Source organism: Lepidothrix coronata, unplaced genomic scaffold, assembly GCF_001604755.1.
Source record: "Lepidothrix coronata isolate B3197 unplaced genomic scaffold, Lepidothrix_coronata-1.0 Scaffold156, whole genome shotgun sequence".
NCBI lineage: Eukaryota > Metazoa > Chordata > Aves > Passeriformes > Pipridae > Lepidothrix > Lepidothrix coronata.
The window spans coordinates 1110920-1125460 of record NW_016690336.1 but is presented as its reverse complement, the minus strand read 5'-3'; the positions used below and the strand labels follow the sequence as shown (position 1 = coordinate 1125460).

The following is a 14541-nucleotide window of genomic DNA, read 5'->3' as shown; positions in this document are numbered from 1 at the left end:
CTTGCCCAAGGCTAGTTCTGATGAGGGATTTGCACATGGATCATCATCATCCCAAAGTGAGGAGCCCAAAATCTCCAGTGCTGCCCAGTATTTTATTGTCTTTACAATTTCACCAGTATTTTACTGCCCTGTGTTTTGCTGCTGATGGAGCCAGACTGTGGTGGGTTAACCCCACCTGGCAGCTGAGCCCCACAGAGCCCTCACGGCCCAGGGTGGGATGAGGGAGGGAATCAGAGGGGGAAAAGTGGGAAAAATCATGGGTTGATTCCAGAATCATGGAATGGGTTGGGCTGGAAGGGAAATGAAGGATCAGGTCATTCCAAGCTCTTGCCAGGGGCAGGGACACCTTCCACTAGCCCAGGTTGCTCCAAGCCCCGTCCAACCTGGCCTTGGACACTTCCAGGGATCCAGGGGCAGCAGCTTCTCTGGGCAACCTGTGCCAGGGCCTCACCACTCTCATAGGGAAGAATTCCTTCCCAGTATCCCATCTATCCCTGCCCTCTGTCAGCTTGAAGCCATTCCCCCTTGTCCTGTCACTCCAGGCCCTTGTCCAAAGTCCCTCTCCAGCTCTCTTGGAGCCCCTTTAGACCCTGGAAGGCTGGAGGGAGATAAAGAATAAAGACAGTTTAATACTTAAACCCTGGGGAAGGAGGAGAGCACTCCAGTGCCCACAGACTGTTCCACCTCTCCACCAGCTCCCTCAGCCACCACCCTCACCCAGGACAGTGGGGACAATCCCCAGCTCAGCCACGACACATGAGGGTGTTCCCTAAATCAATGCCAGAATAACTCTTCCCTCCCTTCCCTCTCTTTGGGATCTATGAAATGTGTGTTATCACATGATTTATGAATTCTCTCAGTGAAGTAATTTTGGGGGCACAGCCCTGAATTTCTTCCCCCTCCACTTCCCCAGACACAGACTGAAGCAGCAGCACAGGTTTGAACTGCTTCGTTTATAAACCATCCCAACAAATGGCCCCAAGCAATTGCATTTCAGGGTTCAAACTGTTTCCTTGGATTTTGTGAGAGGATTCCTAGAAAACACAAGATGCTCCTTAATAAAAAAATGTTGATATGATGCAGCTGGGTGCAAAGAAGAGGAGTGGGAACGGTGGCAGAGGATTAAGGCAGCAGAGCAGCTGCTGGCAGAGCTACACGGTCACATCTTACCCCAGCTGTGCCCATTTCTAACACAAATCTCTGCAATTCTTTCAATATTGTTGATTTTATTACGAGAACAGTTTAAGACAGAACAGCAAAATCTTGGCAAATTCAAGTAACTTTTAAAATGTAACAATGAGTCGATAATTAAGAGACTTTACGAGCCTCAAGTGTCAAGGAACCTCTTTGCTGGTTGTGGTTGTGCAACACTGAGGATGTGCTGGTCTCTCACACCAACATGTGGTGCTGCACTGTAACTCCACACTCCTGCACTCCCCTATCCAGCAGCAGTGCAGAGATTAAATGGAAATATGTTTCCTTCCATTGTTTTATTGCTGTCTCATCCCACTGATAACGTGGCTTTTAGTCTCCTCAAGTAATCTTCTATGTTTGGCAGAAACAAAACCTCTTGCCCTCCCCAATTACTGTTTATCCACATAAATCCTGTTGATTTCAGAGAGGAGAATTAACAAATTATTAAAAAAAATAAATATTCTTATGCAGGAAATATACTGACCCCTACAGTTAATACATTAGTAATCATTTACTTGCAGCATTAATTGCATGACTCAGAGTGTCTCAAGTTTTTATTTAAAAACCCCTAAACATCCAGAACACAGAGGCCACAGGGTGGGGGTGTCTGAGGCCTTCAGACACTCTGAGCTGGCTCTGACTTCAAAGGATGAATCATCAGAATCTGGTTGGTATCAGCAGAACTGGCCTGCACAATAATTGAGGCCAGTTTAGCCTTTCCCTGGAGGGGTTTCTGTCTCTTGGCTACAGGAAAATGATGCAGCTTGTCTGCAAACAAACTTTTTATATTATTTAAACAAAGGAAAACATATTTATATAGCAAAGGTTGTCTGAAACAGCCTCTGGAAGTTTTAACAACAGAGCAACTACTCCTTCCAGAGTTTCAGGATATATTGCAGTGAGAACAAAGAGTATTTTCTTTTTACTCTGTCCTTCCAGTGTGGATACAGCAGATAAAACCTATTTTCCTGGGCTGTGTCCATCACTTCCACGAAGTTTAACAGCAGAGCAAGAATTCTGAGTGCAGTCAAACCTGAATCTATTTGACAGAGACATGAAAATCTGCAAACAATACAAAGTCCAGGTACAGTCACACAGGACTCACTGCCGAGGTATAAATTACTGATATTCCTGGGCTACAGCTGCATCAGAGTGTTACAGCCCCATCAGAGTGTTGGCAGCCTCTGCTGCACAATCAAATGTCTTATTTTATCCCAGCTCTAACAGAGTGAAAAGCAAAACTTCTGAGAAGCCTTGCAGCTGAGGCTTCAAAAGCCCATCCTACCTTCAAGCACCGTCAGCTCAGCGGACTAGAGGCTCTTGTTTGCTTTTAATTACGGGGTTTATTCATTCAGAGGTCAAACTCCTGCTGTGCTTTTCTCAGGCCACAGTTGGAGCAGCAGCTCTGCTGTCAGGCTGGAGGTTGATGAGGGAGTTGCTGGCCTGGGCCAGCTCGGCGATGGAGACTCGCCCTCGCTGTTTGATGAACTGCGCCACGGCCGCCATCTCCTCCGGGGTGATGTAGATGAACTTCCCTCTGTCATCAATCACACCTACGGGGGGGAAAGAAAGGGCCTTGCAGTCAGCACTTCCCCACAGACATCAGTCACTGCTTTGGGAAGGGACCTTCCAGCTGCTGAGGCAGCATTTCCTATCTGGGGCAGGCAGAGACAACGTGCCAGCAGTCAGTCAGGCTTTTATCTGCTGGCTGCTGCTGGGGCTTGGAGCGGGGCTGGGGCAGTGGCCAAGTGCCACAGTGAGACCCTTTTTGTTCAAAGTAACACGTTCTTTTCACTGGGCACAGCTGGCTGGGAGTTCCACAGCTTCAGCTACATTGTTCTCAGAGAATCATGGAATATCCCGAGTTGGAAGGGACCCACGGGGACCATCCAGTCCAATTCCTGGCCCTGCCCAGGACACCCCAACACGTCCACCCTGTCCCTGAGAGCATTGTCCAAACCCTCCTGGAGCTCTGGCAGCCTTGGTGCTGTGCCCATTGCGCTGGGGAGCCTGTTCAGTGCCCAACCACCCTCTGGGGGAAGAACCTTTTCCTGGTATCCACCCTAAACCTGCCCTGGCACAGCTCCAGCCGTTCCCTGGGTCCTGTCCCTGCTCACAGAGAGCAGAGATAGGAGCTGCCCCTCATGAGGAAGCTGCAGAACCTGATGAGCTCTGCCCTCAGCCTCCTCTTCTCCAGCTGAACAAGCCAAGGGACCTCAGCTGTTCCTGATATGGATTCCCCCTCTAGACCCTTCACCGTCTTTGCAGCCCTCCCTTTTTGGTGCTGGTGTTCTGGGACCAGGCAGGTGGTGGAGAAAGGCAGAGCAGGGAGATCCAGGAGGGGATTCAGAGCCCCTGTGAGGCCCAGCTCAGCCTTTAAAGCTTCCCCTCTGAAAGGGAATAAAGCTCAGTTTCCATATTTCAGTTGCTCCAACCAGACTGAGAATAGCTCTCTCTGTTCTCATACATTACACCAAGGCACAGCCTCCCTGGCATGACTTTTGGGACACAGACACAGCCAGGGCAGTTACACATCTTTATCCTTTAATTCCAAGCACTCTGAGGTCATTTGAACAGGTACCCACATGTACCTGCCAAGACAGTTGTTCCCCAGCCATGACCACAGGCTCAGGTCACTAAATGTTTGTGCTGGCACCTTCCCCTGCTTCACCCTCAGAAAGAACAAGACTGCCCAGCACTAAACCAGACTTGTTCAGACAGAGAGCTCCCCACAGGCTCAGTCTCTGCTCACATTCCAACTTGGACCGTGTGGGTACGTGGCTGGGAACAAGCACTTCACTTGCTCCAGCACCCTGGAGTGCTCTGGGATGTTTGCTTCTCCCACAGTGTGCTGCATCCCAGTCCTGGGCTGTAGCCACCAGGCTGGCAAACCGCCCCAAACTATCCCAGGGATCCTTTCAAATTCAGATTTCACAAGGCCCCATTTGCAGCTGGCTGCTCAGCAACCCCCAAATGCCTTCAGGACATGGATAAATAAATAAAATACAGGTAAATATCGAGTTATCAAGTTCTACGAGGATCCTTAAAACGGGAATGACACTGGAAATCTCTCTCTGCCACAGGGAAGGCACATCCTGCACCACCACCTCTCATCCCCTCTGTGCCTTGGCTGTCACCTGTCAAAGTGCCATCTGCCATCAGGTCCTGGATCCTGTTAATCGCATCCTGTGCAGAAGAGAAAAAGGAACAACAAACTGATCGAAACGGAGGCAAAAAACATTTCACAGGTTCAGATAAGCTACAAACAGAGGTTTACATTTAATCCCTCAGTGTTAAGGGCTTCAGGGAAGGACACCCATCACTATTCCCACACAGACAGATGCAATAAGCCCTTTGGTCTCAGAATTTTCTGCATTTTGGGGTGTTCAAGTAACTTCACCACCCCAAAAGGAGACTTTAATTGCTGTTGCCTGACTGTTTTAAGGAACAAGGGGTGGGAAAGGCTTTTCCCAGGGAAAGGCTGAGCAGTGCCACTGCAACAGGCAAGTGCCATGAAGCACACTGAGGTACTTCTCCAAGAATCTTGCTCAACACAGTTTTTTTATATCTTTTTTTACCTTTTCCTTCAAACCTCTTTTACCAATCGAAAGCAACAACTTGTGGAATCTATGGCTGGGTTAATTCTATATATAGTTCCACTACACCTTAAGTATCTAAGCCTTGGTTTCCACAGTTCTGCCTCTCTGCCTTCCCTGTGTTTATGGAACTGCAGAGGCAAATTACAGTTTAAATTTCAACCCTGAGTGACTCACTGCAAGCTTAAATGGAGCTCTGGTTTAAGAGAGAGGCAGGGGCACAGCAGCCTGGACTAAGGGCAGTGTAAGCTGCTCTGAAGGCACACCCCAGGAGCAGATGAGGTACAGAACAGAAAACATTGCTCCATTTTCAGATTCACAAACGCTGTGGGATCCATTAACCAGCAGGCAGCTCTGAAAGGGCCACACTGAGCACTCTTCACTGCAGCAATCTCGTAAGCCAACAACCCTTCACTGCCTGGCTGGTACTTCGATGAATGGCCACGTTTTTAGGGCTGATTTTGCTGATCCTCACCAAAATCCAAGCATTTTCACTAATGCTCAGACACTTCCACAGACAGACCCCCATTTACCTGTTATCTCTCCTGTCCTTTTAAACTTATTGCTTGCACTTGCACCCAAAAGTCAGTACTTACACCCCAAAAGTCAGTGCTCACCTGTGTTCTTAAACCCAGATGTGAAGCCAAGTCCTCCAGCTGGATTACCTTTGTTTTCTATGGAAACAGAGAGGAGTTACACACAGCTGATGCATTAGCAGGTTGCCGTATTTTTTTTTTCCATTCAAATAACAAATTGCATTTACCAGACAAAGCAGAACCTGTCACTCTCACTAACTTTTCCAAGTAAGCACTTTTTTTTTTTTTCCTGATGAAAAACTCTCAAGTTACTTAAACCAGTGAGCTCTGTGGAAAGATTGAGTGCCCTGACCCACTTAGGGGAAGAGTCAAATCCATTTGCCAGCTTTTATCCTGGACTTTTTCTTACATTAGGATGAGCACAATAAACAGCCATGGACCTGTTCTCCTGGCATTTGAGTTTCTCAGCTGCTAACTTTAATTTCCAGTGTGCTTTATCAAGATCCTTTTTTCTCTGAGAGATGTTTCAAAGTACCTTTTAAAATCATCACTGGAATATATCAGCACACACACACGAAATCCAGCCAAGACTGGCAGCATTAAGTGCTTTAGACTGTGTTACTAATGTCATGTGTATTAATGCCATAATAATCTTCCTAAGCAAGCAAACACCTTATTAAAATTGTCAGTGTTGGAACTTCAAACTGTCATTTTGCTTTTGACAGAGATTCTTCCTGCAGGTTTTATCAGTCAGGGCACAGTCACCACTGCTCACATCTGTTTTTATGCTTCTCTGGAGCTCCAGAGAAAACACCTGGTGTGCTCATCTGGAGCTGCTTGGTTCCTGTTCTCTTCTCTGCCAAAGCTTTAGGGACTCATCTGTTTTTAGGTGTTTGTAAGGAGCTTGGAAAACACAAAACTGTCGAAAAGGTCAGTTAATATTCAGGACCACATTCCTAAAATCCATATATATATGGCCAACAGGAGCTGCATCTCCATTAAAAAATGCAATAGTTCAAACAATAAACTCATTTGTTTCTTGGGAGTACGACTGGAAGGACACTGAAGAAATCAAGGGAGGCTGGAATAGATTAATCTCTTTTCATTAATAAAATCAGACCCAAAAAAGCCCCCCACAGATTTAGTAGTAGTGAAGTTTGATGCAGCCAAGCTAGAGAACTGAATACCATGGACTGAACACATGGAACTGGAACCAGTCCATGGAATTCAGTTCTCAGAGCTGGGAACTGCCAACATTCGTCACATCTTCTTTTAAAAGGACTGGGGGGGGGGTGTTGGTGCAAAGCCACATAAACATGAAAAACAGGACTTAAACCTTCACTTAAAGATATTCACCCTCAAGGACCAAGTTTAGTAGAAGCTTTCCAGGACAGATCCTGCTGTGGATAAGAGCCCAGGGGGTGGGGTGGAATTAGGATGCATTCCCCACACACATTCTGAAATATAACGACAATGTGAGGTCCCAGGGGAATCAAACACTTCACCACATGCTTCATGTTCTAGAAATATGCTTGATTTCCATAGAGCAACATATACACATCCATATTTTACTGAATTCCTTTAATTTTAGGTGTGATTCTGCTGCTGTCCTCAGCAAGGGATGAAAGGGAGCAAGAGGCTGCATTTTACTTCCAACACCCTCAGGAATGAAGCACGGGGTGAGATATCTCCAGTCAGTTCTACCAGCACAATAAGTTATTCAACAGAAGAGCTAAATTCAATTTTACTTTTTAAAAAATGCCAATTACTCTTAATTTATACATTTTTCAGACAGCTCCGAGCAGCTCAGCGCCACTTCCTGTCAAGAGTTTCTGTGAACAGAAGACGAGGGCAATACATAATCTATATATTAAGCACACATTCAAGATTAAAGAAAAATATTTAAAGTGATGCCCCAGTTCTGCAGCTCATCTCCACAGAGGAAATCAGGTGTTGAGGCGCTTCTGAATTCGGTTTTCAGACCGAGTTTAACTTCTCTGACGTCAAGATGAAGTGACTAATCTAAAACTAGACACGTGTGTTAAACCCTGAGCTGAGACTCTGTGACTAATCTGTTCCACCACAACCACCAGGGCAATGGGTAGAACCTGACCCAGCTGTGGCATCCCTTGGGAGCTCTCCCAGCGTTCATGGAAGATCCCAAGGGACACTGAAACCTCCTCTTGTTTTACCTGTGTTATCCTAAGGCACAGGAGCAGAGGGAAGCCCAGCAGAGCTTTGGAAGGACTCCACACTGAGCTCTTAGCCCTGCCTGGCAATCCCTCACACCCTAAGGAAACTTACCCGTGAGGCAAATCTGTTTTTAAGTCCATGAGGGAAATCCAGGGTTTTGCTGGGATAACAGACAAGCAAAACTGGCCCAGAGTGCGGGATTTTGGATTACAAAATGATTAGGACTTCAGTAAGCATACAGGTGATTTGCTTACTAAAGAAGCCTTTCACACACACACACACACCACACATCCTGAGAGTTCAGTTTCCATGGAAGGAGGAAAGGGATTCATTAGAACAGAAGATTTGCATACCATTGTTAGAGTATGAGGAGAAAAATGCATCTGACCTTTGATACAGCAACAGTGGAGAGCAAGGCACTTGTCCTTACAGATCAAAAGCAGAAATCCCCATGAACACACCACAGGCTTTAAATACCCAACCTCACAACATGATGAAAGGGAGACTAACACACCCTGTTTAAAACAAGTGATCTTCTTATCAAATATCCCTGCCAAACATTAAGACAACTTTGCGAGGACAATCACACAACAAGTTGGGACTGACCTTTCCAGGGCAGTGTTTGAGGCACAAACACACCCTGGATGGCACACGCTGGTACAGCGACTCTCGCTCCTGCTGAGCTCAGATGCAGAGATTGTTTTCTAAATCAGTGGCTGATTTTCACAAACAAAAAAGCCTGAATGTCCCAAATCCCAACCTCCAGCAAACATTAAACTTTGAGGGTGATTCACCAGGCCTGTCTTTATAAAAAGACGGTAAGAGCCACATCCTGCTCCAAAAAGCCAAGACAGAGCTGTAATTACAAACCCTTTTAACAGTGATGGTTAAGTAAATAAAGCTTATCTAAGGTCTCACTTTTGTTACTTGCTGAATATTTAAGCAAATCAAAGAGCAAGTACAGATGTCCCTCTTTGACAAAAGGTATTTCACAAAATCTAACAAGTGGGGAGGGAGGAGAAAGACCAATTGCAGCTTACCTTAACGTATTCCAGGAATTCCAAAAGAAAGCTGCGAGACTGGACACAGCAAGGAAAACAACTGTTATTGTAAATTCATGAACATTAAATGCATCACAAACTTGCTGAATGCAAACATCATAGATGTTTGGATTGCATAATTCTGAAGTTTTAACTGTACACACTGAGATACCGAACTGGAAATAAAGATTATCTAAATTTAACCTTATGAGGGATTTATGACAAGTATTTTCTAAGATGATGTGGCTCAGGTACAATTTAAGTGTTTTCTGAAAGGAAATCTTTGCATCTTTCATTCTTCCCATCACACACCCCCTGAAATAACCGTGAGTTTGAACTTCATTAAGTTACATACGGACACTGAGGATGTTTTGTAGAGAGGTAAAACCCACAATGACTCAGGGCACAGCTCCTGCAGATGCCAAGCGTGGAGGCTCAGCCCTTTTACAAAGCCAAGCACCTGAAATCCGGTGCTTTCATGTGAGCAGCTCCATTTCCAAAGGCAATGCAAACAATGTGCATTGAAGTTAAGAGGAGATCAGGTTACTCCGCAGCCCTGGAAATCAATCAGCCTTAATTAACTGCTTTAGCTCTGGACTCAGGAGCTTAATTTTCAGCAGGAGTTTCGGCACAGCAGCCCCAACAACACAAGGCAGAGTCAGCTTTGTAACAGGACACTGAAGTGCTTCATCCACCACGAGGCAAGGGTGGCTTGTCCTTTCTGCAAGGCCACTGTCTGCACGTTCTCATTTCTGAATATGACTTTTAAATCACCTCCAATTAAAGTTCTGACTCCCCACCCCGACCAAAGTTAGCTCAGGTTGACATCCAGGCATCATCAAGAGCCTTCCAAGCTCTTCAAGGTGAGGAACACCCTTCTCTCTTCTCACATATAGAAAGATTTATTTCTTCTTGACAGGCAGCTGTGAGAACATGGGCAATAAACACATTTTCCAGCTTTAAAGGGTGCCTGAAGTGGAACAATTTAGTATTTAGGTATAAACTCATCTTCTAACAGGATAGGCACAGATTTTTGAAAGAACTTTCAATGGAAAATCTGCATTTTCCTGTTCTCTGCACCTCAGGAAATTCCCATCACCATCTCTTTGGGTTAATCCTGGTGAGATGGAGGAATTTTTCTTAATGGGAAGGGGTCCACAGTGAGAACCTGTAATGGGCCAGGATTGCTTGACATCAGGCACAAGCCCCTCAGCTCAAAGCCACTCTCAGTCACACTAAAGCAAATCCATTTAATTCAACAGGGTCACTTCAGCAGAGGAGCAAATTCACAGAAGGGTGAAATAAATCTTTCTCATGAAATGCAGTGGGCAGCTCAAATTTGGCAGCTACAACCCCAAGAGCAAGTCCTGCATTTGATGGCAAATAAATTGAGTCTAACAGGTTTTCAGCAGACAGAGCAGAGAACTCTGCCTCCCACAACAGCAAAACTTCTTCAGGTTTGCTGTGATATTATACCAAGTCTCACATTTCAACCACCATCCCCAGCAGCTCATTTGCAGGCAGTCACAGGAGAGCATGCAAGGATGTTTTGCATGAGTTTGAAATATTATCATTTGCAACATTAAATGTATGATTTTCCAGAGCATAACCCACAAGCACCCAGGCTGTGTCCTGTGAATTCTCTTAACAAAAGTTTTTTAAGACAAGAACTTGGTTTTTCATTTGATTTCACAGCAGGTCTGTTGGTGGAGAAAATAAGGCCAAACCCAAGCAATTGCCCCCAAGATCTGTGGGCACCACCAAACTCCAAATTTAGCTTTGTGGGCTCACTCTCTATGGGTGATGACAGTAAAACATTATCTAAATTCCAAAAGGAGTTTTATTTCAGCCCTTGGATGAGGGAGGAAAGGACTCATTTCCAGTGATATGCATTTCCCTTAGCACTCTAAACTAACTCATAGGGGTCTGGTATGAGGAACTGTAGCATTCCCCAGGGAATATTCCAGATTAACCTGTGCCACAGACACAACTTAGCTCTCACAAGCAAAAACCTTTGGCTGACTCCTCCTTTCCAGTTCATTTTACAGGAGACAAAATGCAGTGAGTGCAACAAAGAGAAAGGAAAGTGCAGAACCAGCCCAGCACATACCTGTTCCTCTGTCATTGACTCTTCAACTCCTTCCTCTTCAACTACAAAACTCTCCTTCAGCTTCAGGTACTCTTCATACTCTCTCTTCTCCTCTTCTTCCTTTGCCTTTCTTTTTTCCTCTTCCTGGACAGAAAAGATGACAAGGGGTCAGTCTGCTCCTCCCTAAGCTGGGTTTAGTTTTAAGTGAAGCAGCAGCTTCTTTCTCTGCAGTCAGGAGATAAAAAGTTTTTTTAAATGAGCTGAAGTTCTCCCTTGGTGGCATCACTAATTTCACAGGCCACCCTCGAGGCAGTGACCATCTCACACATGGTGTGAGCTCACACCAGACACCAAGGCTGGCTCTCACCAGGTCTGAGAGAGGGCACAAAACCACTCTTAAATAGCAACCTGCTGGCTTAATTTGCATGAATTTGCTTCTTCTGCAGATCCCGTGACAGGAAGTCCCTGCCCCAACTGCACTTTGATGCAACAGCCTCATTTTTTGGTAACTGGCCCCAGTTCTGCTCTGACACTTGAGCACGCTGGGAGTGACAACAAGGAGTCACACTGGTGTCCACCTGTGCGTGGGAAGAAGCTCCTTCTGTAAAAGTTACAAGCAAAATCAAGTTTTCAAGTAAAATCTCTTCCTTATGAAAACTTCCCTTCAGCAAACTGTGCCTACATGGAAGGTAAAGAACAGTATAAAGTATTTCAGGCGTAGGAAACAAGGTATGGTTGTATTAAAAAAGGGACTTTTGCATGGTTGGCTGTTAACCAAAATCTTCAGGCTCTATTTTTAGTTATCTGCAATAAAATACTTCGTTGCCTGCCCTGAAAGAAATATTAAAGTCTTAAAAAACCCTCCCCAAAATGCCAACCCAGAAAACTCCAAGCGCAACATCAATGACATGGTTTTGTAGAATTCACACACATTCACAAAGCAAAACTGTGATTAAAGGTTTGGGAATGTGACAGATTACTTAATAAGTTATTAAAATAAGAACAGGTTTTTACTGGGAGTTCATAAATTCGCAGCTTTCCATGATTTTCTCTTAAAATTTATTTTGCTCTTCTCCAAAACACTTTACAAGTGTAAACTCAAAGGCTGGACTTTATGATCTTGGAGGAGGTCTTTTCCAATCTAAATGATTTCATGATTCACAGAGAATAAAAGTGGTTCCTTACAGGACTGTTTCCTCCACAGAGAAATTAATGTTTGTGCAGCACCTGGTACAAGGAGATTCCAAATTGAGTGGCCTCTGGCTCTTTCACATTCCAAAGGCTGATTAAAAACTTGGACAGATGAGTTCTTCAAATTTCAGTAACAATCTCGGGGCATTCCTTTGCCATCAGCACAGGAATTGATCTTTTAAAGAACAATTATATTGATTTCTAAATGCTTGCCATGCTGCATCTTTGACACTAATATGGTAATTGCTTCCTTTAATAGCTGGAAAGCAAACATTTGTTCCATTAAACCAGGAACAGACAGGAGCAGGTCATTAAACATATTGGAAAAAATCCATATTAAAAAAAGATGCCCTGTAAGGCCAAAACCAGCAAGGTACCAGAAGTGGAGATGGGAGAGAATTGCCCTTCAATAAAAACCAAAGAGAAAAGAGTATTTGGTTGCCATTTTATTTAAGCAAATTCCCAGAAAGTCAGGAGAAAGACTCTTGCCAACATCCCAGGATGAGAAAAACAGGACTGAAAGGATCTGACTGTATCTGCAAAGCCAAAGCCATTTTTTAAACTGCTATCTCATGAAAAATCTACAGATCTAAGGAAGCTCTTGAGACAAAACAAGACCATTTTTGGGTCATTCATCACTGTAACAATTAGCCCAACAGCACATTTTCTCCCTATAAGCATTACAGGTGCCAAGAACAACAAAACCATATTTCATTTGGAAGTGACAACAATTGTTCCTTTCTTGTAAGTGCAATAAATTTAATCTTGATCCTGGAAAGCCATGAATAAGGTTCTTCCCCTGGTCTGTTAGAGAGCTTGTAATTCAGCAGGGTTTGAAAATGAGGGGGAAAAAGAATAGTCACAAAACCTGAAAACTGCTTTGGCAAATAATTTCTAGATGGTTCTACAAAATAAATAAATGATCAGAAGACAGCGTCCCATTTGTAACTGAGAGCAACAATAACTAAAATGTATTTTCCAGTTTCTGGATGGCCTAACAAATGAAAAAGGTTCCTCCCTGTCTTCCTTCCCTACCTGAAGAACAGCATCTTCCATTTTTTTAAAGCATCTCAGCACTTCCATTTCCAACAGAGGTAGAAAAGCAGCTCTGTTGTGAGACTGGCAAAGCACTCAAGCTACCAGCCCTTTTCTTTTGCTTAAAAGCCAACAGCAACCCGTTTTCCAGATGCTAAATTCTGGTCAGCAGAGCATTTCCAGGTGGTCTGAGCCACTGCTTTGGTAGCTGAAGTGCGTCAGCCCTCCAAGCTTCCCGGTGGTTGTAGCCTCTTCCGTAACACAAAGTATTTCCAGATGCTTTTTCATCTAATAATTAAAAATTCATGCACAACCTCATATACTTGACAACCTAAATTCACCTACGATTCAATCTCTGCAGAAAAAGAAGGATTTAGCCAGGCTGTGACCTGGTCCAGAGCCAAGAGCAGGGACGACTTTGCCCAACTGCACGAGGAGAATCCATGAGGAGCAGGAGAACCCGGAGCAGTCGGCATGTCTGGTCACATTTATTCCCAGCTTTTTTCCCAGGAAAACAATCCCACTTTGGGAGGGGATTGTTTCCCACAATATTTTTATTGGGGGAAAAAAAAATTAATCACTCGAACCTTTCTTCCTTCTGTTCTTTTCCTGTCAAAATGCCCACATTGTCACTGCTGGGCTGACTCTACCTCTGCTTGCACCAGTCTCATGTGCGACCCCAGAGCTTCCAGAGCTCCATGCAGTCCATGGATCTTCAGCACTCCAGGAGACCCAGCACATTATCCCTCTTCTCCCACATGCTCGAGTCATGCAGCAGTGGCATGGAAGCCTCAGGGTCACATTTAGGCAGCAGCATTCCCACAAAACCCAGTGTGTCTGCAGGAATAACCCACGGGAAACAGGCTCAGCCCCTCAGGGTCTGCTCAGGGAACAGAGCCCAGGCCTTGCTTCCTGCAAGTCACACGGAGGGCACTCGGCTCAAATACAGGTTTTAAACCCCAAATCTTGGTCTGGCAGGTTTTTTGAGCCCTCCCCACTGAGATCTCAGCAGTGCAGCAGTGGCTCAGAGCTCAGAGATGCTACCTCCCCCAGCCATGGGTGGGGTGCTGGGGAAATCCCAGCAGCCTGGAAATTTGGTAACTGCAGATGCTTCCCTTCAGCTGCTTTTATTTTTTTTTTGTCATTTTTTGAGGCAGGTTTGCCTCTCTCCTCACTTACTTAAATGTCACCCAAACTGTGGAGCACTTGTACAGTGCAAAGACTGCTTTTTGGTCAGTTCACTACACTGCATGTGAAGAACAAACAATCCCACTTTGACAATATTTTTATTGGGAAAAAAAAATAAATTAGTCACTCAAACCTTTCTTCCTTCTGTTCTTTTCCTGTCAAAATGCCCACATTGTCACTGCTGGGCTGACTCTACCTCTGCTTGCACCAGTCTCATGTGTAACCCCAGAGCTTCCAGAGCTCCACACAGTCCGTGGATCTCTTCCCAACATCCTTACCCATTCCTATACTGGATCTGGTCAGCACCAATTCCCTCTGCACCCAGTCCCACCTGCTCACCAAGGACCTGGACTTGCTGTGAGGTTCCTTTCAGATCATCACCCTCTGCCTGCCTCTCACCTTCATCCCAGGGATTATTTCCAAACACATTCCTTGTGCCAACTGCACAAGGGCCCAGCCTTTTGCCAGGTGAAACCCAG

At 45.0% G+C, this 14541-nt stretch overlaps 1 protein-coding gene across 1 annotated transcript in view; it reads right to left on the bottom strand.

Annotated features, from left to right (window-relative positions):
* Positions 1-1209: 1209 nt before the first annotated feature.
* DDRGK1 (DDRGK domain containing 1) overlaps positions 1210-14541 on the bottom strand; it is a 35800-nt gene continuing 22468 nt past the window's right edge. The window contains exons 5-9 of the mRNA XM_017829008.1: positions 10670-10792; positions 8560-8598; positions 5408-5464; positions 4332-4380; positions 1210-2747 (exon numbers count right to left, since the gene is read on the bottom strand). Coding sequence (XP_017684497.1) covers positions 2575-2747; positions 4332-4380; positions 5408-5464; positions 8560-8598; positions 10670-10792 — 441 coding nt within the window. The 3' untranslated portion in view covers positions 1210-2574. The remainder of the gene's footprint in view (positions 2748-4331; positions 4381-5407; positions 5465-8559; positions 8599-10669; positions 10793-14541) is intronic.